Here is a 24,966-nt window from a genome sequence, read left to right as displayed (position 1 = left end):
TTAATATGGAACACTGTAAATTTTACTAAAAAATATATCTATATTATTTATATGGATATTTATCAGTTGATGACTAGAACATTTTCAGATAAAAGGTATTTCTGTAATATGGATCACAATCCCTTAAGGCTACAGCTGTGCAGTGCTGTGTACATAAGTAGCGCTATAAAAATAAAAATATACATACATACATACTTAAACACATTTAGACATAAAAAACCCAAGCTTAGTTCCTATCAAGGTATTGTTGTATCATTACAGAGATAAGGGGAATCCATCAAAAAATAAAATTTGTTTGCATAAATAGAAATCTATGGGAAATAGTATGCATATTTTTTGGAGCTTTCTGCATAATTGGCTTTCAGATAATCAGTCCCATACCTGTATGAGATGAGAAATCTTCCCTTGAGTGAATCAATAAGCCTTGGTGTTTGCCACAAAGGTATAGTTATTGCAAGTGCTGCAAGTGTAAAAGAATCCCAGGAGGCTTCTAGGCAGTGTTTGATTTGTCAGAGGATTTCCAGCCTTCTGCCTTCCCTAAACACGAAGAGGAAAATGTAATAGATAGCACTGGGAGGGGACAGACCATTCATTATTCTTCCAGACTAGCACAACATGCACATGTAGGAACTACAGGACACGTTAAACAGCTTCCCATCATTGCTTATCTGCTATCAGTCTTCTTAAGAATACAGGACAACCCTATTTTATCTTTTTCAGGGGTTCAGAAAAAAATGGAGAAAAATCCAGGAAAATGTAGAATCGGGGAAATGCATTATGCACTTAAAATCAAGGGATGTAACATTGAGGTTTCACTGTACACACATATGTAAAAAAAATCTAATTGGCTTTACACTTCACCCCTTCACCATCAAACTGGCTTTTTGCTGCATTTGCCCTTCACCCCTTCACTATATTCTTTGCCTGTGGGCTGTGCTGGGAAAGATAAAGATAAGCAAAAGCATTCTATGTTTTTATGAAGCAGGGCTCTCCAAACAAATGCATAAACCCTCAGTGTACAGAACTATGATCATTCCAGCATTTAAATACAGAATGCTATCTTACCAATTCTACATAATGGCCATCATACAAAAAATACAGAAAATGTAATAATAAATAATTATTTAAATAAATCATTTCTTATATTTGTCAGTACAGAGATACTAAAGATGGGGGGGATATATTAATCAGTGAGACCTGGTGGAATCCTGATTTGATCAGGGTTTAACACTACAGTATCCTGGCCATGGAACACTTTGCATTCATACTGTTAGTAATACTTTAGGCTGCCTAGCTGTGTTCAGCTGTAAATGAGCCTTTGTTGGTTGCAGATTTCAAGTAGTACAAAAGGAAATGTAAACCAAGTAGCTGGAGGGCCTGTATAAACTGTATTATAGTTATGTAGGGACCCTGGGTTCCCATTTAGACAGGCATGCCAGTGAGTGGCCTTTGTTGGGATGTGGACACCTAAGGGTGGTCCTAATAGTGTGTGTACTATGAATATTCTTTCCAGGTTAAAAGAGAGTTTCCCCTGCAGTTCAGCAGGGACCACTAGGTGGGGGTGTTATACAATATAAAAGGGGATGCCTCACATGTCCATGAGGTCTTCTTCCACCTCACTAAGAGGAAGCTACAGGAGCCAGTTTAGTTAATTCAGTTAGATATTTTATAGTCACTCTAGAAATGAAAGGACAGATAATGGTATTTAGTTGGGCAGTTTAAAGCCCCTCCGAGGAGATCAGTAAGGTTATCACCTCTCATTACTTGCCGTAGTTCAGGTAAATTCAGTGGCTAGCTCAGGTCACAGCATATTCCCAAAGAGGGGAGATTATCTGGAGAGCGAAGCTCCTGGTTTGGATATGAGGGAGAGATACCTGAGTCCACATACAGTCATGGCCCAAATTGTTGGCACCCCAGAAAATTTTCAAGTCTTTCTCACAAAAAAGTATTGCAGTAACACTGCTATACATAATAAGCTTCTTACACCTCTCACTGGGAATTTTGGACCACTCTTCCTTTGCAAACTGCTCCAGGTCTCTCTTATTGGAAGGGTGCCTTTTCCCAACAGCAATTTTAAGATCTCTCCACAGATGTTCAATGGGATTTAGATCTGGACTCATTGCTGGCCAATTCAGAACTCTCCAGCGCTTTGTTGTCATCCATTTCTGGGTGCTTTTTGACGTATGTTTGGGGTCATTGTCCTGCTGGAAGACCCAAGATCTCGGAAGCAAACCCAGCTTTCTGACACTGGGCTCTACAGTGCGACCCAAAATCCTTTGGTAATCCTCAGATTTCATGATGCCTTGCACACATTCAAGGCACCCAGTGCCAGAGGCAGCAAAACAACCCCAAAACATCATTGAACCTCCACCATATTTCACTGTAGGTACTGTGTTCTTTTCTTTGTAGGCCTCATTCCGTTTTCGGTAAACAGTAGAATGATGTGCTTTACCAAAAAGCTCTATCTTGGTCTCATCTGTCCACAAGACGTTTTCCCAGAAGGATTGTGGCTTACTCAAGTACATTTTGGCAAACTGTAGTCTTGCTTTTTTATGTCTCTGTGTCAGCAGTGGGGTCCTCCTGGGTCTCCTGCCATAGCGTTTCATTTAATTTAAATGTTGATGGATAGTTTGCGCTGACAATGATGCTCCCTGAGCCTGCAGGACAGCTTGAATTTCATTGGAACTTGTCTGGGGCTGCTTATCCACCATCCGGACTATCCTGCGTTGCAACCTTTCATCAATTTTTCTCTTCCGTCTATGCGCAGGAAGATTAGCTACAGTGCCATGGGTTGCAAACTTCTTGATGATGTTGCGCACTGTGGAACTGTTTGAAACAATGTTATTCCACAATTTTGAAAGGGTGCCAATAATTTTGTCCAGCCATTTTTGGAGTTTTGTGTGACATTATGTCCAATTTGCTTTTTTTCCTTCCTTTTTTTTTTTGTTTTGTTTCAATACACACAAAGGGAATAAACATGTATATAGCAAAACATGTGTTACTGCAATACTTTTCTGTGAGAAATACTTGATTTTCTGGAAAAAAAGAATGTCTTTGCATTTTACTAAGGAACAATATATGGATATATGGAATATATACCCATGCTTTAAATTGAGTATTTTTATAAAAGTATCTTGTGAAAACTTTATCAGCAAACTCATTATTCTTATAATGATGGGGTTCCTCTGAAACGGGAAATACTGGGTTTCATTCTCTGCTGTTTCTGAACAATAATTATGTTATAGCACCTGTAATCCTTTCTTATCAGAAATATATTTTGATATCCTGAACTAGTGCTAACCTCAATAAGCTTTAACCTGCTGTCCAAAAAGCCAATGTGTTTGCTCTAGTGTTATAGCCCTGATCTTTAGCCAGGTGTATGCAGGGGCGATTCTGAACATATTGCCGCCTGAGGCGGCTCCTGGATGCCGCCCCCCCCGCTCCCCAGCACTTACCTTCTGAGCGCAGGAGGGGGTCCGGGGGTGGTGAGATCGCTAGTGCGCTCTCTGCACTAGAAGAGCCGAATTTCCGGTTTAAAAAACGGAAATTCGGCTCTTAAAGTTACCAAGAGCGGCTTTTTGCCGCCCCTGGTAACTGGGGCGCTTCTGCCGCAGAAGCGCCCCTGGGTGTATGCTGCCTCTCTGCTGATTCCGCATAGGAGTTCATGGCCTTAGAAAATCATAAATTAGACTCCAGGCAGTAGGGGTTCCCAACTGCACCTCTTCCTCCCAAATATCCCCAATCACACAGGCTCTTTAGGGCTTTATGATCTTTCCCATATTAATTTGCAACTCAACATGTTTTGAGCACAGAAGTTGATTATTAAATTCGTAATAAATACACAATTTGCTTGCTTATGCTGTTACACCTAAGGTGGGGGTGCTACCTTAGTAGACTGACTTGGTTTAAAGCAATTGAGTCTGCAACAATCAAAAAAAGTTAAAATTAGACATCTTTATTATAATCCATTAAAACAAACCCCATGTACAAAGCCTGACGCGTTTCATGCTAATGGTCTTTTTGCAAGTCCACTGTTGCCATGTTGTTCCCCTAAAAAATCTTCTTGAGCCTTTTCCATTCTTTTAACCTGTGAAGAAACAGGAGAAGAACCAGCAAAAGAGCCTTCCGAAAAGTCATTACAATCCATACTAGAGAAACTCACTTTCTTAGGGGTAATTGTATTTTTAAGATAGGCCTGTGGGTATATCTCTGACTCTTTCTACTTTCTCTTTTCTCCTGTGCCCAATTATATAATTGTCCTTTATTGTAATCAATAGTGTCCTGAACAAATGTTCTCTTTTTATTTTCCATGACTTCTATTTCCACCTTTTTTACTCTTGTGCAGATTCTCTAAATGTGTCAATTTACTTTTCCACCCTTTTAAGTTCAACCTTTAATTGTTCATGTGTCTTACGTTTAAACTCTATCATCAATTCCATTAACTTAAAAGAGCAGTCAGAAAGTATTCTGTTCCAACTTGTAATAAAAACGTCATCACTTTCTATGAATGACGGAAACTTTTTTATTCTTAAACCCCGGGGAATCATTTGAGTCTCTACATATTTCCCCATAGAAGCTATATCCCACCAGGTATATAATTCTTTAGTTAACATACGTTCATATTCTTTGAAAGATTTATTCATTGAAAAATTATCTTGTGATATATCCAAGTTGGAATATACTTGACTAGCTTTACTTAATCTTTTATTGTTATCATAAAATTTTTTCATTTTCAATGTGAAAGTAACCTCACAGTATTAAACCAACAATAGTGAAAAAAATAATAAAAAAGAAAGAAATGTTTTTTTAATTTTTTTTTTTAAACTTAAAATCACTAAGATTAGTGCTGAGTCAGTTCTTTATTTGTAACTTGAATTTTATTGAATTTTTCAGTGTTGATTATGCAACTAATGAACATATATGTTGCATCAGCATGAGTATAGCAGTGAAGTAACACCTTTCAACAATAATAAAGTTTCATAACAAAAAAAAGTAAACAATGAGATATAGGTTAAGGAGGTACACTTGAGGGTTTTAATGAAGTTTCAGTGTTCATTAGCAAGTAATTCCCAGGGCGCCCAGATTTTAAGAAAGTTGGGAGTTCTGTTGGTTAACCTAGCGATTCCAGCCTCAAATACTTTGTTTGAATCCACTCTCTTTTTGATTTCAGTCAGTGTAGGAGGAGAAGGGGTTTGCGCTGATACACTTGCAGTGGATATGAAGGATCGCTTTAGAGAAAGAGGATATAGAGAAGCTGATGAAGAACGTGAATATATGAGAGCGAGTAAAACTCATAGGGAATCATTACTGAGCCTAAAACCGAAAAGAGAGGATAAGAGCTGGGAGAATAAAATATACTTCATTACAAGATACAGTAGGCAGTATAATAAAATAGTGCAGATAGTTAAAAGATTTTTGTCAATACTATATGCTGACCGCAATTTCTTTGAGACTTTGGGGCAGGGTATCAGCAGCATAGCGAGGAGAGCCCACACCCTAAGGGACAGACTATCTCTTAGTTTCTTTAGTAATACAGGTGGAGTTAAAAAACACTTTTTGGATGTCAAAGGGTGTTTTAAATGTGGCAATAGATGCTGTGTCACCTGTGAACACCAAGTCTCAAAGGGATGTCTAATTTTAACTTTTTTTGCTTGTTGCGGACTCAACTGCTTTAAATTGTATTGTTTCACTCTTTTGGTCACTAGAGGGCTGAGTTGGCATGTCTTGTTTATAGTTTTTTTGACTTTATATCCTTTTTTGGCTATTTTGTTAAACAGGTATAGGACGCATTATCCAGAATGCTCGGGACCAAGGCTATTCTGGATAAGGGGTCTTTCCGTAATTTGGGTCTCCATACCTTAAGTCTACTAAAAAATCAATAAAACATTTGTTCTGTTTTATTACTACAGAGAAAAAGCAAATCAGTTTTAAAATTCTGAACCATTTGATTAAAATGGAGTCTATGGGAGACGGGCTTTCCGTAATTCGGAGCTTTCTGGATAACGGGTTTCCGGATAACGGGTTTCCGGATAACGGATCCCATACCTGTATATGATTTTAATTGGTGCCCCAGTGGCAGTCACCTTTGGGATTTGATCCCCTTGCCCCTCCCTTTGGTGATCAGTATTGAGGCTATTTGCTAAAAAATGAGTTATAGCATCTACAAGGGAACCCTAACATGTAGGAAAGTAATGTGCGGTTTAAACAACAACAAAAAAATACCCACAGTAAAGCATTTTTCCCTAATTCCAGATGGGCTGCTGTAACATTGTATTTTTGTATTATATACTAATTGAATATTAGGTAGTGCTCATACAGGATATAAGGAGATCACGTACACTTGATTGTTAGCTTGATAAAGAGCCAATTAGGCTCGAAACATTGCTGCTGCGCATTGTGAAAAAAACAGCATTTTAATGAAAATGATGGAGTGCTGCCTATGATCGTTTGGATTCAAGTTTACAGGGGGGGGAGGGATTAATAGGGTCTGTTAATTTCAGGGGCAGGCCAAGCCGAATGGACGCCCTAGGCAACCCGGTCTACCACCTCGCCCCTGCACCTTTCCCTCATTGCGCCCACCACGTAATGACAACCAGTGGGGGCAAGAGAAGGGAGCGCAGCTAGGGGTAGGCAGGAGAGGTTCCTGCCTGGCACCCCCCAATCAATGTGCCCTAGGCAGGTGCCTCTTCTGCCTACTCCTAGTTCCGGCCCTGGTTAATTTTATAGCTAAGTGAGTGATACCTATTTGGTTAGGGTTGTTGTAAGATGCCAAAGACAGTTTCTTTTTATTGGGTCCATGAGGGCTGTTTGGGCCTCTTTGTACCTAAAAAACCAGGGCCTATTTTGTACCTCAGTCCAGATCTGTTGCCAGATACAGAAAGTGCAGAGATTTTTACAATATTGAGCATGTGTCTATGATTTAAGTAGTGTGATATGTGCTTATCCTTTATTTGCCTGTGATTGTACTGGGGTGCACAGGTGCAAAGAGTACAGAGAACCTTGTACTTACTGCCTTGCCTAGTCACATATAAGGTACATATATAAGGTGACAAACATTTCAGGTTACATCCTTACCAGCATTAATTTAAATCACCAACAATAAAACATATGCATTGTGTAATTAGGGTTGCCATCTAGCCAGTTAATGATCAGCTAGGGCCAGTGCCAGTGTTGCAGTGTGTACCATACACACAGGCAGCATAGGGCAGGCACACACAGGCAGCATAGGGCAGGCAGAGTATGGCACATACAGGCAGGGTAGGGCAGACAGAGTATGGCACACACAGGCAGGGTAGGGCAGGCAGAGTATGGCAAACACAGGCAGGGTAGGGCAGGCAGAGTATGGCACACAGGCAGCATAGGGCAGGTAGAGTATGGCACACACAGGCAGGTTAGGGCAGACAGAGTATGGCAAACACAGGCAGGGTAGGGCAGGCAGAGTATGGCAAACACAGGCAGGGTAGGGCAGGCAGAGTATGGCCCACAGGCAGCATAGGGCAGGCAGAGTATGGCACATACAGGCAGGGTAGGGCAGACAGAGTATGGCACACACAGGCAGGGTAGGGCAGGCAGAGGATGGCACACACAGGCAGCATAGGGCAGGTAGAGTAAGGCACACACAGGCAGGGTAGGGCAGACAGAGTGTGGAAAACACAGGCAGGGTAGGGCAGGCAGAGTATGGCACACAGGCAGCATAGGGCAGGCAGAGTAAGGCACACACAGGCAGGGTAGGGCAGACAGAATATGGCAAACACAGGCAGGGTAGGGCAGGCAGAGTATGGCACACAGGCAGCATAGGGCAGGCAGAGTATGGCACACACAGGCAGGGTAGGGAAGGCAGAGTATGGCAGGTTTTTGCTGCGCTACCACCATTGATATGGCTATGGTCATGCGATAACATTGGTGTGGTTTAAAAAAGAGAGTGGTCAAAACTGGCTTCCATTATCGGCCTTCCACCATGTAGGCCGGAAAAATTCCATCCCTTGGTACCACAGAAGTTGGACAGCACTGCTCTAGCTCAAGGCTTGACATACAGTTGCCTAGAAAGCTGTGGAATAATCCTGTCTTCCCCTCAACAATTCTTCATGTACCTCACCAACAGGACAATGCAAGGAACCTGCTTTATTTCTTATATATCACTTCCAGCAAACTTAATCTTATATTTAGCATGCTTCCAACCAGAGCTAGAAAAAAGGAAGAGGCAATGGGGATCCATATCAGATCTGGTGGGATTTTCCAACAATAAACCAATTCTGGTCCTCTCTTGATAATAATATCTGCAAAACTGCTGGGGTAACAGCAAAATGGACTATGATTATACACCAACTTATAGATGCCAAAAGGACTTTAATATATTGTATAGGAAATACAAATCACCAGACCCATCGACTTTGCAATTTAATTAAGAGGTTAAAGAGGTAAATCTATCCTATGTTTATAAAATGGCAGCTACAAAATTATCAACACAACCCATACCCTACTTCCACCACCATAATAGCAGATAATAGAGATTTTTTACCACTTTGAGTAATGGACCACTTGGAATATTTATACCCCTAATTGTGAGGTTGTTTTCTATCTAGTTGAAACAGTAATTAACCACCAAAGTATATTACTTAAAGTTATGTATTGTTGATGAGTAGAATGTCTTGTTATGAATAACCTTCATAATCATTAGTTGACTTTCCTCAAGTTTCACTAACAGGTTTTGATGTTGTCATTACCATTTCCTGATGCGCTTTCCAGTTGGCTCCTCTGCCACTTGGGACATGTTGGGTTGCGCTAATCTCATGCACAAATCCAAAGCTCTCATGGATTCTTCAGACTCAACTCATTTACTGATGTTTTGGCACACATCAAAGCTACATAGGCTAATGTATGCATGTAAAGTGGCTATACATAACATTGATTGATTGTGGCAAGCAGGTTGTGCAAATTTACACTTGCAAAAGATTAATTTGTATAATTAATATAATTAGTACTAAAATGGGTGGATAGAACCCACACTACCAAACTTTTAAACATTTAACAGGCAATGTGACTATATTCTGGTTTTGTTTGACACCATCTCTACCTTCACAGTACCAAATTCTAAGAAATTACTTTTTTTTATTCTTTTTCCTAGTATTTACAGTGCTACTGTTAAAATATCCACAAAAGAAATGACTGCACCAATTAATGATTGTTTTGCCCCCAATAAAGATACATTTCTCTCTGTTATCTTTGTTGGGATCAAGTACAAGACACAGTTTTATTATTACTGAGAAAAGTTAAATCATTCTTAAAAATTTGAATTATTTCATTAAAATAGGATCTATGGAAAATGGGCTTTCCATAATTCAGAACTTTCTGGATAATGGGTTTCCAGATAATGGAACCCATGCCTGCATATAAAAAACGTTGTTTCCCAATAATGACTGTGCCGTTTTATACTGTGGGAATTATTTACTATCAATAGTAGTAGTGCAATAGTAGTGCTACAGGCTGTAGTAGATTAGTGATAATATTTAATTGATCTTTTACACACAGAATAATACACACAAATCTGATTGGTTGATGTTGGTAACCGCACTGGCTTCATTTGCTTGTGAAATAGCATTTTGCTTGTGTTTCTAAATTAGCCTTAGGGGCTGATTTACTAAGACACGATTTCGAATCCGAATTGGAAAAATTCCGATTGGAAACTAACATTTTGCGACTTTTTCGTATTTTTTGCGATTTTTCCGGCGTCTTTATGATTTTTGCGTAAAAACGCGAGTTTTTCGGCGTCTTTACGATTTTTGCGTAAAAACGCGAGTTTTTCGGCGTCTTTAAGATTTTTGCGTAAAAACGCAAGTTTTTCGTAGCCATTACGAAAGTTGCGCAAAGTCGCGATTTTTTCGTAGCGTTAAAACTTGCGCGAAACGTCGCGCCTTTTAAGTTTTAACGCTATGAAACAGGCGCGACTTTGCGCGCAAGTGTTAACGCTACGAAAAAATCGCGACTTTGCGCAACTTTCGTAATGGCTACGAAAAACTCGCGTTTTTACGCAAAAATCGTAAAGACGCCGAAAAAATCGCAAAATTACCGATCATTACGAAAAAAACGCAATTGGATGCATTCGGCCCGTTCGTGGGTTAGTAAATGTGCCCCTTAGTGTTTGTACAAAAAAAATGTTTGTGTGCTTAAGAAATTTTGGGGCTGCAACACTGAATCTCTTCTTTCTTCTAAGAAACCGCGGGCTTGGGCTAGTCACTGGCAGCGCAGGTGGGACACCAACTGGTGAATATATAAATTACTGAGGAAAAGTCATACTTATCCTCTCTTTATGCCCCTGTGGCCAGATATTTGGCCAGAAATGTTAGTTTAGTAGCACAAATATAGAATTAAATTCAGAGCCATAAATCCAAACTTGTAGACAACATGTTCTTTTTAGTTTAATCAGAGCAATAGGATGAAACATGGCTAATGAGATGCAAAGTAACTAACACCAAATGGAAGTATTGGCATTGGCCCCTTAATAGTAGACACATAATTGTGCTGGTTTTAATGTGTTGGATGAACACAACTGCGGTGACCACAATGATGTGCTTGGCCACAATGATGCTGGAATTGTGTGGAAAAAACCACGGTGATTTGCATCCAAATCATCTTACTTTCCCCACGGCACTCGCAGTTGTAAATGATTTATTGAATCTCTTGTGAATTCATTACTGTTGTCCTTTGTTCTCACTCTTATTCTTCCAGGACTTATGGCAGAATGCTCAGGGCATTTTTGATAAAGGGTCTAAACTAGAGGCTTTCCCTGCCTCTCTGTCCCTCCCAAGGGCACCTGCTAAAGTTCTTTCAGCTAAAGGCCACCTAATGTGATTATGTAATTTAGGTTTGTAATTGTAATTTGTACATACCCATAAATGCCTTCAACTTTTCCACAATGACACTTTTACTTCATGAAAATATTTTTATTATAAAGGTTCTACAAAGTTGCAGTGTTGTGCAATAGGGAACAAGGGTAATTAAGCTTGTTACAGTATAAATACAATATACAAACACAGCCAAGTCTGAGGCCCCGCTTGAGAGCTTGCAGCCTAGAGTTACTGGAAATAATAAGGATCTTCTATAAGTATTCAGAAATTCATTCTGTACTTCTTCCCTCACCTGAGGCTGATGCTGTAACATAATTCCCAGATCATTGTTATTGGAACTAAGCTCTGTTGTGGGGTGAAAATAAGGGATTATACATTTCCCAGGCGCTTTCCATGAAAAGCTGTAAGACTGGATTTGTTTAACCCATATTAAGAATCAGGTTACCTTAACATTTTTTTCTTTTACCAATAAAAGCCACTATTCCTGAAAACACTGGTTTTAAATTCCCCTGTAGACGTTTTTTATCCAGAATTATCCAGAATGCTCGGGACCAAGGGTATTCCAGATAAGGGGTCTTTCTGTAATTTGGATCTCCATACCTTAAGTCTACTAAAAAAATCAATAAAACTTAATTAAACCCAATAGGATTGTTTTGCATTCATTAAGGATTATTTATATCTTAATTGGGATCAGTTACAAGGTACTGTTTTATTATTACAGAGAAAAAGAATAAAATGATAAAATAAATTTATTATTAATTATTAATAAAAAATAAAAAATATATTTTAAAATGTATTATTTGATTAAAATGGAGTCTATGGGAGACAGGCTTTCCGTAATTCGGAGCTTTCTGGATAACGGTTTTCCGGATAAGGCATAAAATCTTACACAGATGTTTCTTGGTAGTTTAGTGTTTTGCTCAGACCTGTAATAATAGTAAACAGGTATGGGACCTGCTATCTGTAAACCCATAATGTCCAAATTGCGGGAAGGCCATCTCCTATATTTTAATTATATAATTCACATTTTTAAAAATGATTTCCTGTTTCCAGGTAATAATAAAACAGTACCTTGTATTTGATCCCAACTACGATATAATTAATCTTTATTGTAAGATAAATAATCCTATTAGTTTAAATTAATATTAAAAGGATTTTTAGTAGACTTGGGGGCACATTTACAAAAGCACGAACGCTCCGAGCGTATTTTCGACTATTTTTTCGGGCGTCCGCACGACTTTTTCGTACGCCGCACGACTTTTTCGGACGTTTGCACAAAAAATCGGAAAGGTTTTACCACTGTTTACAATTGTTCGGTACGAAAATTTCGTGACTTTCGGATCGCCAATACAATATTATCGTGACTAATACGATTTTTTCGTAAGCATTTTCGTGATATTTGCGATCTTGCAAAATTTTTGTTTCCAATGCGATTTTTTCCCATTCGTGATTCGGATTCGTGGATTAGTAAATGTGCCCCTTAGGGTACAGAGATCCAAATTATGGCAAGATCAGTTATCCAGAAAACCCCAGGGTCCTATACCTGTAATTCTAAGGAAACACAGCAGATTCAGCAGTCAGGAGCTTTCCACATGAAATAGAATTCCCATTCATCTCTGCTGAAACAAAAAATTACAAGCAAATAGATTTTCACTTAAATTTGATTTGGATTTGATTTTGATGTTGAAAATTATCTCTTCAGAGTTCCAATTATGTTGTTAAAAAATCACATTCAGCTCTGTTATATCAAGGTGCATGTGAATGTCTGTTGGAAAATTAGGGAAGGAGGCCAAATGCTAATATTCCCTGGTCCCAGCTCCCTTGGAAATAACATTTGAATGGTAAAACTCTAAGGATTTAGTGACTGTCTGCACTCAAATATCACTGTAAAATCAAATGGTTATTTGTGGAAATATCACACAGCATTACTAGCTTTACATACAGTAGCAACTGTTTAGTAACACATAAACATACAGTACTGTCACATTTATTACACTGACTCTGCCATTACAATAAAAATGTACATCATTAAAATGAAACCCCACCTGATCCAGCATTGTTGGAAAGTGTAGTTTCATGTTAATGTGTTGTATTGTGCACATAGGCCGACAGAACCAGTCCAGCAAAACATGAGTAATGATATCACTGAAATGGATCCCCTCGCTGTTTAGGGAAGGTCTCCATTATCCTCCTAAATAAGAATAACGTGAATAAGAGGTTCTACACCAGGTTTTGGGCCACGAATCTGATTCTGCAACTTAATTTGGGTTTCCTGAGAAAAAAGTAAGAAACACTGGTGTAAATTCTACTTCAGGCTTTTACATAGACAGCCCTTTAGAGGGTGTGCGAGGTATGCATTTTATATACATTTATGCAATTCAACAGTAACAACTGCCTTTTCCCTGGGTATCACTGCTATATGCCTGACAATGTTTCTCTGTAAGGACACACAACCTATTGATAAAGTGTGACAATCATCTTGGCATTGTTTCCAGTTTGTGTCAGACCGTAGCCATCAGACAGTGAGCAGCGCCAACAGCAGTACAGAGGTACCGAGGAGTAGCTGGCTGAGTGCAGGGGCCTGTAGGGGGAAAAAAAACCCATTTGGATGAGAACAAAAAGAATCCAATAGATTAAGAGCCTTTTACTTTAATTTAACATACACAATCTCATGTCTGGTTAGAGTCTAGTCTAGGAATACATTTTCATTTTATTAATAAAAGGACAGGAGGCCAAGAGTATGCCTAATACATTTTACACCTATCATCAGTCACCAAGCCTTGGTACTAATGATGGCCTGCTCGGAGTGAGATCTTTTGTTTACAGGGCAGCTGCATGGATCACTTTATGATCATTCTTGAAGCTGTATGGGCAGTGTCAGACTGGGGCAACAAGGGCCCTCCTGAGAGCTTGGTATCAAGGGCCCAGTAGCCGGAGTCCAAAAAGAAATTCTTCTTGCTGAGAAATTCAGAGAAAAAACCTGTTGGAGCACTCACATAACACCAGACCTAGTTCCTACAGCACTTAATATCTTGTCATTTGTTACTGTAAAGGTGCCCATACACCTTCAGATCCTGGTGGGCGATATTAGGAGAATCCAGGCTAATTCCAGGGCCAAATGATCGAATAATAACAACGGGTATAGGCCCGTCGGTAGTGCCCATACACGGGCCAATTAGCTGCCGAATCGATCTAAGGGGCCAATATCGGCAGCTAGAATCGGCCCGTGTATGGGGGACCTTAAGTTACCAACACAGTTAGATTGTAAGCTCTACAGCACAGGGACCTCCTTTCTCTTACATCTATGACACTTAGCTCTTAATCTTTAATGTAACTGTATTTTGTATTTATTATTGTATTGACCCTTGTTTGTTGTGTTAATTTACTATTGTGCTATACAGTGCTACATAAGTAGCACTATATAAAAATATATATACATACATCCAAATGTTTCTGTTAGCAAAACTGTTATTTTTCATAGCTAATGAAGGTTTTCAATTTAGTAATATAACTACTGACGCATGGGTCACTCAGGAGGAAATAAAAAGAGACTTGAACATGTAAAGGTAAACAAAGGTCCGAGACCAGATAGTATTCATCCCAGGGTATTAAATGAGCTTAGCTTTGTGATTGCCAAACCTCTTTGGTTAATTTTTCATTATTCATTAAGGTCTGGCATGGTGCTGAGAGACTGGTGCCGTTATTGAAAAAGGAATTCTGTTCTAAGCCTGAAAACTACAGGCCTGTTAGTCTGACATCAGTGGTAGGAAAGCTTTTGGAAGGGCTAATAAAGGATAGAATACTTGAATACATTACAAATGACAATACTGTGAGTTTGTGTCAACATGGTTCTATGTGGAACAGATCGTGCCAGATTAATGTAACTGCCCTTTATGAGGAGGGAACCAGGAACATCGGCTCTGGGATGACAGTGGATGTCATCTACTTGGACTTAAAAAACTGAGTAATATTGGCCAGGGTAGAGAACTGTCTCGAGGATAGATTACAAAGAGTGGTGGTAAATTAATCATTTTCTAATTGGGTGTTGTTAGTGGAGTAACGCAGGGGTCAGTCCTTGGTCCTTTGCTTTTTAACTTGTTTATTATTGACCAAGAGGAGGGCATAGAGAGTACTGTTTCTTTATTTTTGATGATACTTTAAGTTCCATGCAGGATTCTGCCACTTTGCAGAGCGATTTGACAAAATTGGAAAACTGGGCAGCAAACTGGAAAATGAGGTTAAATATTGATAAATGCAAAGTTATGCACTTTGGTAGAAATAATATAAATGCAAGTTAAACACTACATGATAGTATGTTGGGGGAATCCTTAACTGGGAAGGATCTGGGGATTTTTGTAGATAAATTGTCTTATTCCAGGCAGAATCATTTTGTGGCTCCTAAAGCAAACCATGTGCTGTTTGCATAAAAAAGGCCATTGACTCAAGAGATGAAAACATAATTTGGTCCCTGGTAAGGCCTCACCTTGAGTATACAGTGCAGTTTTGGGCTCCAGTCCTTAAGAAGGATATTAATGAGCTGGAGAGAGTGCAGAGACTACAACTAAACTGGTAAAGGGGATGGAAGATTTAAACTATGAGGTGAGACTGTCAAAGCTGAGGTTATTATTGCTAGTACAAGATGTAAGACCTAGGGTTGCCACCTGCCCGTTTTTTGCTGTCCTAGCCAATGAAACAGCTGACACGGTCAGGGCCAGTATTACAAATTTACTGGCAATGTAGTTCATGGTAAATTTGTAAGACCCTAAAGTTCAGCCCCTGGCCCAGCCACTTAATCCCCCAATCTACATGAAACATAATTTTTTTTTCTCCTTTTCTCTTCCTTTTGTTTTTCCCAACCCATCCTTGAGCTGGCTGTGAATCATTGCTCCACCTACTTTCACCCCTTTCCCCACCTCCTTGTGCTCCACCCTTTTTTAATTATGGACCTCCCCCTTTTGTTTCCCCCCCCCCCCCTCTGCTGGCCGACATTACTTTTTAAAAAGGTGGAAACCCCAGTAAGACCAGAGGACAATGCCGTGGATACAGACAGACTGTAGTGGACAGCACAGACAGTGTGCAGGTCGAACGTATCTATTCCCTGATGGCTTTGGGTAATCTATTCTCCTCTCTTCTTCCTGCTATTAGCAAATTCTAGCTAGGAAACCCACCCTGCCAGACCTATATAAATAACAGTCTCTGTGGATGCTCTTCTGATCTGTGGCAATAAATTGGCTTATGTCTTTTCCCTGATCCCGGTATTAACTCTTTTCTGTTTTTCTCACTGCTGGGATTAAATGAAACACAAGCAAAACACAGAAAATGTAGAAAAGTGTTAATGCTCTTTACTCAAAAAAGGGCAAAAGGGCCCACCAGGAAAAATCCTGGTACTCAATCGGCCAGACACTGTGCTAACTTTGAGTCTTTAGGGATTTCAGGGTTTCTGGTGATTTTTCATTAGCAGAAGTGAGGTGTAATTCTAATATTGTCTTTACAAAGCTCATGCCATTTATATATTACCACAGTACTGTCCAACTGGCGGCCCGCGGGCCGCGTGCGGCCCGCAACCCCCCCTCTGTGTGGCCCCCCACCTGTCTGGCTGCTTTGATGGTTTACCTTTGTGGAAGCTTTATATGGTATCAGTACTGGCCCCCTGCATGGTTAACACCTCAGTTTCAGGCTGTAAACCCTCTGTATTGTTTTAAAATGTAATCCCCTGTGTTGTTCACACCTTTTAATCCCTACATTGTTTTCCCCTGCAGTGTTCACACCTCAGGCTCAGGCTGTAATCACCCATATTGTTCCCCTGTTCACACCTCAGACAGACTGTAGGGGCAGTAGAAACCCACAAATAATCCCTGCACACTACAGAAAGAACATATACTGAGGTGGTACTGCAATTAAAAAGTTTTTTAATATATAGTTATTGTGCAGACTGAAGGAGCAGTGCCAGCATTGTGTCACTGTATGCTGCCTGTGTGTGCCATACACATAGGCAGCATAGGGTAAGCAGAGTATGGTACACACAGGCCAAGTATGGCACAAACCAGCCAAGAATGGCACACACAGTGAAAATATGGCACACGCAGGGCAGGGTAGGGAAGGCAGAGTATGGCACACACAGGCAGGGTAGAGAAGGCAGAGTATGGCACACAGGCAGGGTAGGGAAGGCAGAGTATGGCAGGTTTTTGCTGTACTACAACCATTAATATGGGTATGGTCATGGTTTCAAGTGGGTGCGGTTTCAAAAAGGGGAGTGGTCAAAACTGGCTTCCATTATCGGCCCTCCACCACGTAGGTGGGAAAAATTCCGGCCCTTGGTACCACAGAAGTTGGACAGCACTGTATTACCACAATAATGGCAAAACCCAAGTTCTTACTTACCAAAAGCCTGACTCCTCCAGAATATGAAAGTTTTGGACTTTGGACAGAGACCCAATAAACCTTTGCACTCTGTACAACTGTGGCTCTGAAAGCAAAGAATGCATGTATAGATGTGAATATAGATGTATGTATTCACCACTCTTGGTACAACCTTTGCCCCTCATTGTTTCCAAAGGCAGAGAGAAACCGAAGAGCAGCCCTGTGTCCATTGACCTTAAAATTGACCAGATAAATGTCAGATGACTCTTCTTGGCTCACTAATTTTACTTTATTTTCTGAACAGGGCACTTTAATAACTTAATATTCCTGCCAACTTTGGCCAGTCAGCCAAACTGAATGTTCGGTGGCACTGTTGTTTAATATTCATTATATTAGCAGTGTAAAAATGTCTAATATCTTGAAAACATGAAAAAGAGCACTTTGAGTAATTTTAATTTGTTTTGCGGTATTATATTTCCTTTAATAGAAGACCATATTTTGTGGTTAAATGTGGTTTATTGTAAATTCTTATTGTAGTGTAGGACAGTGAATCCCCCTAGTGTACAAGGTTCTAGCTTGATGTATTACCACATTGTCAACCAATGTGAGGGTCTTTGCCCTGGGAAGATTATATAAAAGAATGAAAAGTGGATCCTGATCTGTTTGACTGAAACTATGCAGCCCAATTAAGTCCATCCTGGATGTGGCTTCCTTGAAGCAGGATCTGGACTAGTAATCATTAAGGTGAGACGTAATGATGATAAATGTAAGATTATACGCATGGGATGTAAAAATATGCGAGCCATTTATACCCTTAATGGGCCTGCACGATGCACAACCATAATGGAGAAGGACCTTGGAGTCCTTGCAGATAATAAACCTGGCTGTAGTAAGCAATGCCAGATTTGTGAGAGTAGGGGGTTATTCTTCCCCTTTACAGAGCGCTGGTAAGGGCCCATCTAGAATATGCCATGCAGTTTTGGTCTCCAGTGCTTACAGGGGATATTACTGAACAGAGGAGACAGTCCAGAGAAGGTCAACTAAGATGGTAAAAGGTATGGAAAGTCTCACTTAAAAACTTCAAAAAACTGGTCAAATTGGGGTTGTTTATGCAGGAGAGGAGGCACTTAATACATGATACACACAATAGCTATAAATATATAAGGGGACCATATAGCTTCTAATGCTAACGGCCTCCTGCTACACAAATTTGGAAGCCCCCTCATAGAGAAACATGGGGGATCAGACAGGTAATGTAACAGCATTGGGCAAATCATTTTAAGCCAAAGTTATAAATAGCATGCAAAGGAGATGTTATGATAGATGTGAAAAAAGGTGTCAGTATCTCTTTTACATCCGCAAATGCAGTGAGCAAAGTGCAATTTCAAGTGCAATCCATGTGCGCCTATCACAAAATGGAAACAACTGTGCATCGCCACAAATCGGGCCCAATTGCACCGACTATTTTTCAAATTTGTCTGAAATCATTTACTGTGTTTGCTGGCATAATTTTTTGTATTCCGTGTACAAATGGTGATTGATTTAGAAAGGGTTTTCAACAGCTGTAAAGCTGTGGTTCCCCTTGGTTGGTGAGCTAAGTTCCCCTTAGTTGGTGAGAGTTAAAAACAGGCCACCTAGCTGAGCAGTTTGGGCTCCACCAATGAGCTATGTGGGGTCAGCACCCTTGCAGGAACTTCTCCCAGTACACATCCACAGTGACAATGTCCTTGGCAGGACAACTCATCATGGGTGGCAACATTAGGCCAGAAGGACAACCTGTAAAAGGACAGTTCCAGGAGTGTCAGTTACCGTGAATATGTATTGTGATTCTGTGTAAGATAAGAAAACATGAGGCCTATGGCACACAGGGCAATTCCCGGCTGAAATGACCCCACTTGACTGAAAGTACAAGTGATTGTTGCTTAGAGTCATGGGCTGATACAGCTTTTTACTGGAGCAAAACAAAGACATTTTGATATCTATTGCAACCCAACATGGATGTCAGTGTATAATCTAAAGTGTAGGATCTGCTTGGCTACAGGCTAGTATCTGTGTGGAATGGGAAAAATTCCTTCCCTCAGGGAACATACATTCTCATAGTAAAAGGTTAGAAGTTTTCTTTCATACAAAATTAGTAGTAAATATTCTCTCTTATGATAATGACAGAATTTTCAGCCGTGCCAGCTACAGTAACTCTATTACCTGATCTCAATGGTTTCCTTGGTCTTTGGTCCCAGCCATGTGACCTGAATATGTGTTTTATTAGCATCAGAGGTGTGGCTCACTGCACTCTGTTGGCACATAAAGGCAATACAATTACTGCACAGTATAATTATCAGGCAAACATATAAAATCTTGATGTGGGGAATCAAGATGGACTGGACACATTTATCAATGCAGACACATCTATTGTTTCTTCGGAATGTATTTAAACTGCTTAAATCAGTCCTCCTGTTGGCTTCTAGTAACCGTCACTACAATTCACAACAAAATGTAGTTGTGCTGCCAATTATATTATCATAACTGATGCATTTTTAGATATTAATGTGGATACCTGTGGTTTGTTCATTACCAAAGGTGCTGGCTTGTGATGCATTTCATAAATCTGTTATTGGTTCTTTTAATGTATTGTTGTCCTCTTGGTTTGTGAGCTTACTGTTTTTAAGCTTCTTACTTTTTTCACATTATATACTCTATTTTTAGTATAATGCTTACTCTTAAATGACCGTATTTATCTACCAATACATGGATATTAAAGGCTAAAAGTATGCATCTAAAAGGGTCATCCAGCATTTATCACCAGGGATTTTCCTGTAGAAGAGGGCCAACTCACATTTGCAGTGTTGCAAGTCAGAGTCTGGGCAGCTGAATCGCTGACTTGGAAGGTTCCCAGGGGTTTGTGACCCCCAACGGCACGAGCCTGTATCAAGAAGCCTTCAAAAGGAATTCCCTGCGATGTGTTATTGAGTGTGACTGTTGAAAGAAGCAGATTTAGAATATATGATCTGATATTGCAATGAAAAAGTGATAAAGAAATAAGTGGGCTTCTTAAATGCCAATAATGAAATCACCCTAAATTAAATTGGTCATAATACTCTACATACAATAAACCCTGCAAAACTGACACCATTTAGCTTGTGTTTGTTGATAGGTCAATGGTGAGTTCTAAGCAAATTTGGTCTTTATTATTTTTTTTTATAGTTATTTAAATGATTTGCCTTCTTCTCCTGGCTCTTTCCATCTTTTAAATGGGGGTCACTGACCCCAGCAGAAAAAAAAATTGCTAAAATAATAATAAGGCTAAAATTTAAATGTATTGTTACTTTTTTACTACTTAATTTTCTATTCAGGTCCTTTCCTATTAAAGGAAAGTAACACAAAATTTTTTTAAGTAAAAAATCTATTCTACCCTTCCCCAATAATTGCCCTATCCTGGAAACCATTTATTATTTTGAATGTTGTAGTACAAAATACCTGTTAAAAGTTGGCTTCCGGTCATTTGAAGAAAGGCGATATAGCGATACTTATGTATAGGAAGGAGTCAGGCTAGTCTCGATCAATCGATCGGCGCATAGTGGATGCATCCCCTGATACTTCCCCTGCATCGCCTTATCGCCTTTCTTCAAGTGACCGGAAGCCAACTTTTGACAGGTATTTTGTACTACAGCATTCAAAATAATAAATAGTTTTCAGGATAGGCAATTATTGGGGAAGGGTAGAATAGATTTTTTACTTAAAAATTTTTTGTGTTACTTTACCTTTAATATTCCAGTTTGTTGAATTCTGATTCAAACAACTCCCTGGTTGATATGGTAATGGCAAACTGGAGATTTGCTGAACAAAAAGTGAAATCATTAAAAAAACACACATAATAAAAAATGAAGATCAACTGCAAATTGTCTTAGAATATCACTCTCTACATCATACTAAAAGTTAACGCAAAGGTGAACAACCCCTTTAATAGTATTGTTTTTTTATTTTGTAATATTTTTATTAACAGGGTTGTATTAGTTTCCACAAGATCCTGGAGAGCACACCCCCCACTCCCACTCCAATTTACCCCACCCCCACTCCAGCCTCTGGAAACTATGGACCCTGGGCAACCACCTGAATTGACCTTATGGTAATCAGCCAATACTTATTTTGCATATATGCACCTTGTTTTGTATTTGTGGCAGTATAATGGCAGAGAAAAGAAGTGAGTATGATTGGCATGAGGGTGGCAGTCAACTGAGAACTGAGTGCCAACTTCAGTGCTTTAGTTACAGCCTGCTTATCTGCATTATTTGTGGGAGTGTTCATCTTCAGCGATCAATGCATTTTTGCATGTGCTTTAAAAAACAGCATAATTGTTCAGTCCAACTTTATACAAATCCACCTTTCCCTTGATCAACAAGCAAGTAGACATGTTTCATTTAGGGAAAAGTTTGATGGTGCCTTTTTTTTAACTAAATGACTATTAGACAGCACTGTTACCATTAAAGGAGCAGAAAGAAACTGGTTAGAAACAGCTGAGAACACCTTCCAGTTTCCAGGAGTAAAAAATAACTGTGCCAGGTCCCTCTAAAATACTGTGCTGAACTGCACAGACTTGCCATACCTGTTATGCTTTGTCCATTCCCGTAGGTAGTATTAGACACAACCAGAGAATAAGGAGCTGCAGATGTTTGGGGTGAAGCTCCATGGTTTGGCTCCATCGTACCGCAGGCGACCTCTACTTTCCCATTGGGATAGGCAGCAACATGAAGGGAGCAGATGCTCAGTAATATAATTGTAGTCTGTAATGCAGAATCCATCTGTTGAATAAGTGGGGAAGTTATACACAAATTACATAAGAAAAGAGACATGTAATTACAGAACATGCATTTAACAGAATCATCGTTACCTTGTTAATGCCTTACGCCCCTCTGCCCACCTAGTAAAGACCATAAAAGTGATTTTTTTTCATTCTAAAATAATAATATTTGCTTAAGACATAAATCAGATAAAAATCTGATCTTTGGAATCCTAAAGGATTCTCAGCTGTTGGAATTTTATCAATTTACTAGTAATTTCCTGCTTCAAGAAGGTGAATGCAAGAACAGTCATTGAAGAAGCACAACAAACAGCATTGTGTTTTAGCACTATACAGGTCTAAGAACAAGCTTTTGATTTATAATACATATTTGCTGTACTACTTCCTTTCAAAAAAGGGTAGAAAAGCCTTTAAATTTAAAGCTACCCTTTTTTTTCCGAGTGGTATCTATTATTAGATTGATACATGGTTTATCTCACAGTGAGATCAAGTGCTTGTGTAAGGTGCAGCTGCCATGGAATTGTATAAACTGATACAGGTATGGGACTTGTTATACAGAATGCTCAGGAACTGGGGTTCAATAATCTTACAACAACTACTCACAAGCCCAATAATCACTGTGTTGCTTCAAGAATTTTATTATGTTGTGCCAAAACCAGAAATCAGTGATACTTATATAGTTACATACAGTAGTTACATAGTTACATAGGGTTGAAAAAAGACCAGAGTCCATCAAGTTCAACCCATCCAAGTAAACCCAGCACACACACTTAAACTTACCTACCTATACACTCACATACATAAACTATATATACAACCACTAATACTAACTGTAGATATTAGTATCACAATAGCGTCGGATATTCTACTTGTTCAAAAACTCATCCAAGCCCCAAAGAACACCCCCTATCTGCCTATAATCCCCTCTAATGTACTTGTACAGAGTAATCATGTCCCCTCGCAAGCGCCTCTTTTCCAGAGAAAACAACCCCAACCTCGACAGTCTAACCTCATAGCTGTATACTTTCAGATGTATCATTAGAGAGAACAAAGCAAGAACAATGTATTAATATATAGTCCCTCTTAAAATGTACTTAGTACAAATACTCAGGGGAAAATAAAACATGCTAGCTCTTTGTTGGTGTACTGTGAGTTTAAAGAACACTGTGCTCTAATTTAAAGAACCATACTGAGGTTCCCATATCAACCTAAAAAAATTTTTGTAAACACTAAATTAAATATTTGCTCATCACAAGTAAATTACCCACTTCTGTTCTAAATACTAGCCTGCTAATGTGCAATCAAAGAATACAGTATATGCCCACTCCTGTTTTCTTTTTTGACACCACTGATATCAATGTAAAATGAGCATTAATGTTAAACTTTCATCTTGTTTCTCCAGTTTCTGTTCATTATACAAGTCTTATAATCTGCAAATATTCCATTCCTATAGAGAATTGTTTAAATTCTTGCCTAATTCACTATTCCTCTTAAACAAAACAGTTATCATCAGTGATGATGTTAATGTGGTGATGAAAAAATGTGTCTAGAAGATAATCATTCACAGAAAACAGATAGCTTGCTATATATAAATACTGTGCCTGTGGTGCATCTGGCAGACAGGATATGCACTTCCTTACCTCGATTCACGCAGACCACACTGATATGATGTTCCTCAAGCTCTGATCCCAGCACAATACCAGGTTCAAATTATCATCCAGCTTTGGGTGGAGCCTGTCAAGTAGCCTGGAGCCTTGCTAGTTTCTTTCATCCACAGACTTGATTTTTTGTACAATGTAATTACCTATCCAGAAACTGTGGGCTGGAAAGGTTTGGAAATTTTGAATCAGAATAAACATGAATTGGATTTAAGTACTGATGTTATTTTTCATGACTCATTTTATGGATGCAAACTTTGGTACTAGTTTAGGATTAGTTAATGTAATTAGGTCAGAACGAGAGAAAGTATACCTGTATTGCAAAGATAGGATCACACAGAAGTTAAGATATCACAGTTTAATTACCCACAGTAAATATTTTTAGATTCCAATATTTTTCTGTTTTCGTTTTCTTGCATTAAAGAAAAGTACACAAATTAGAGTGATGGAGGGCACCCCGGGCTAAGTTATACTTGCCCTTTAAAACAAATTCATTAAATTGAAAACAAAAATAGGTGCCAAGGTTTCAAAATCCCCCAATAGAGGATTATATATATATATATATACAATAGAAACCCACACATAAACCCTGCACACTATGAAAAGAACATACTGTATACTAAGGTGGTACTGCAATTAAAACATTTTTTTTAGATACTCTGGATGAGTTCTCTTGATAAAGGAATTTGAGCTGAAACACTGGGGTATTCTCTCCTCCAGAGTATCTTCCTTCATCTTTTTTCTGTCTATTGCTGGGCGGTATGTACCTTTTTGCTCACTGATGGATTATGAATGTATACCTTTTTGAATACAATGTTGTTATTACACAATAACTAAATATTAAAAAAATATAATTGCAGTACCACCTCAGTATATGTTCTTTTCATAGTGTGCAGGGTTCAGGTTATTACAAAAGAAAAGCCCTGATCAATGTTTTTGCATATTCCTAATCCCCATTTAGATGCTGAGTGGCAAAGTGTGGGACTGCCCAGGTCCATACCTGTAAGGTCAATTTTTTGAAACTAGAAAAAAAATGGACAGGGTCCCTAGAAACCCATATAAAGCAGTTGGGGTGTCATGCATTGTAATTTATGTATCAGGTGCATTGTATGCATTGTAATTTATGTATCAGGTTCACATGTAATCCTTTTGCATAACCATTGTAGTGTTTGGGATATGATCATTTGTAAAAGGAACATGAGTGGTAGTGGTGGTGGTGGTTTTGGGGGGGAGGGGGAAAGGGTAGGAATCGTCTCCAATGCCATTACCCCAGACACACCAAGAAAAGGCATCAGCATAGAGAATTATG

General features: G+C 39.1%; 1 protein-coding gene across 2 annotated transcripts; it reads right to left on the bottom strand.

Annotated features, from left to right (window-relative positions):
- Positions 1-10,919: 10,919 nt before the first annotated feature.
- LOC105947222 (putative ferric-chelate reductase 1) lies at positions 10,920-23,726 on the bottom strand. Of its 2 annotated transcripts, none has more exons than XM_012962204.3 (6): positions 23,640-23,726; positions 21,805-22,000; positions 20,038-20,177; positions 19,407-19,495; positions 17,226-17,310; positions 10,920-13,425 (listed from the first exon to the last, which is right to left on the bottom strand). In XM_012962204.3, the coding sequence occupies exons 2-6, from the start codon at positions 21,998-22,000 to the stop codon at positions 13,360-13,362; spliced, it is 576 nt and encodes a 191-aa protein (XP_012817658.1). In that variant the 5' UTR covers positions 23,640-23,726; the 3' UTR covers positions 10,920-13,359. The 2 variants fall into 2 exon arrangements, with proteins under 2 accessions (XP_012817658.1, XP_012817659.1); XM_012962205.3 differs by having other exon boundaries at positions 12,323-13,425; positions 21,805-21,982; positions 23,640-23,658.
- Between the last annotated feature and the right edge of the window lie 1,240 nt (positions 23,727-24,966).

This window comes from Xenopus tropicalis, chromosome 4 (assembly GCF_000004195.4).
Source record: "Xenopus tropicalis strain Nigerian chromosome 4, UCB_Xtro_10.0, whole genome shotgun sequence".
Classification (NCBI taxonomy): Eukaryota; Metazoa; Chordata; class Amphibia; order Anura; family Pipidae; genus Xenopus; species Xenopus tropicalis.
The sequence above is the reverse complement of the archived record's forward strand: the minus strand, read 5'-3'. Positions and strand labels throughout refer to the sequence as shown.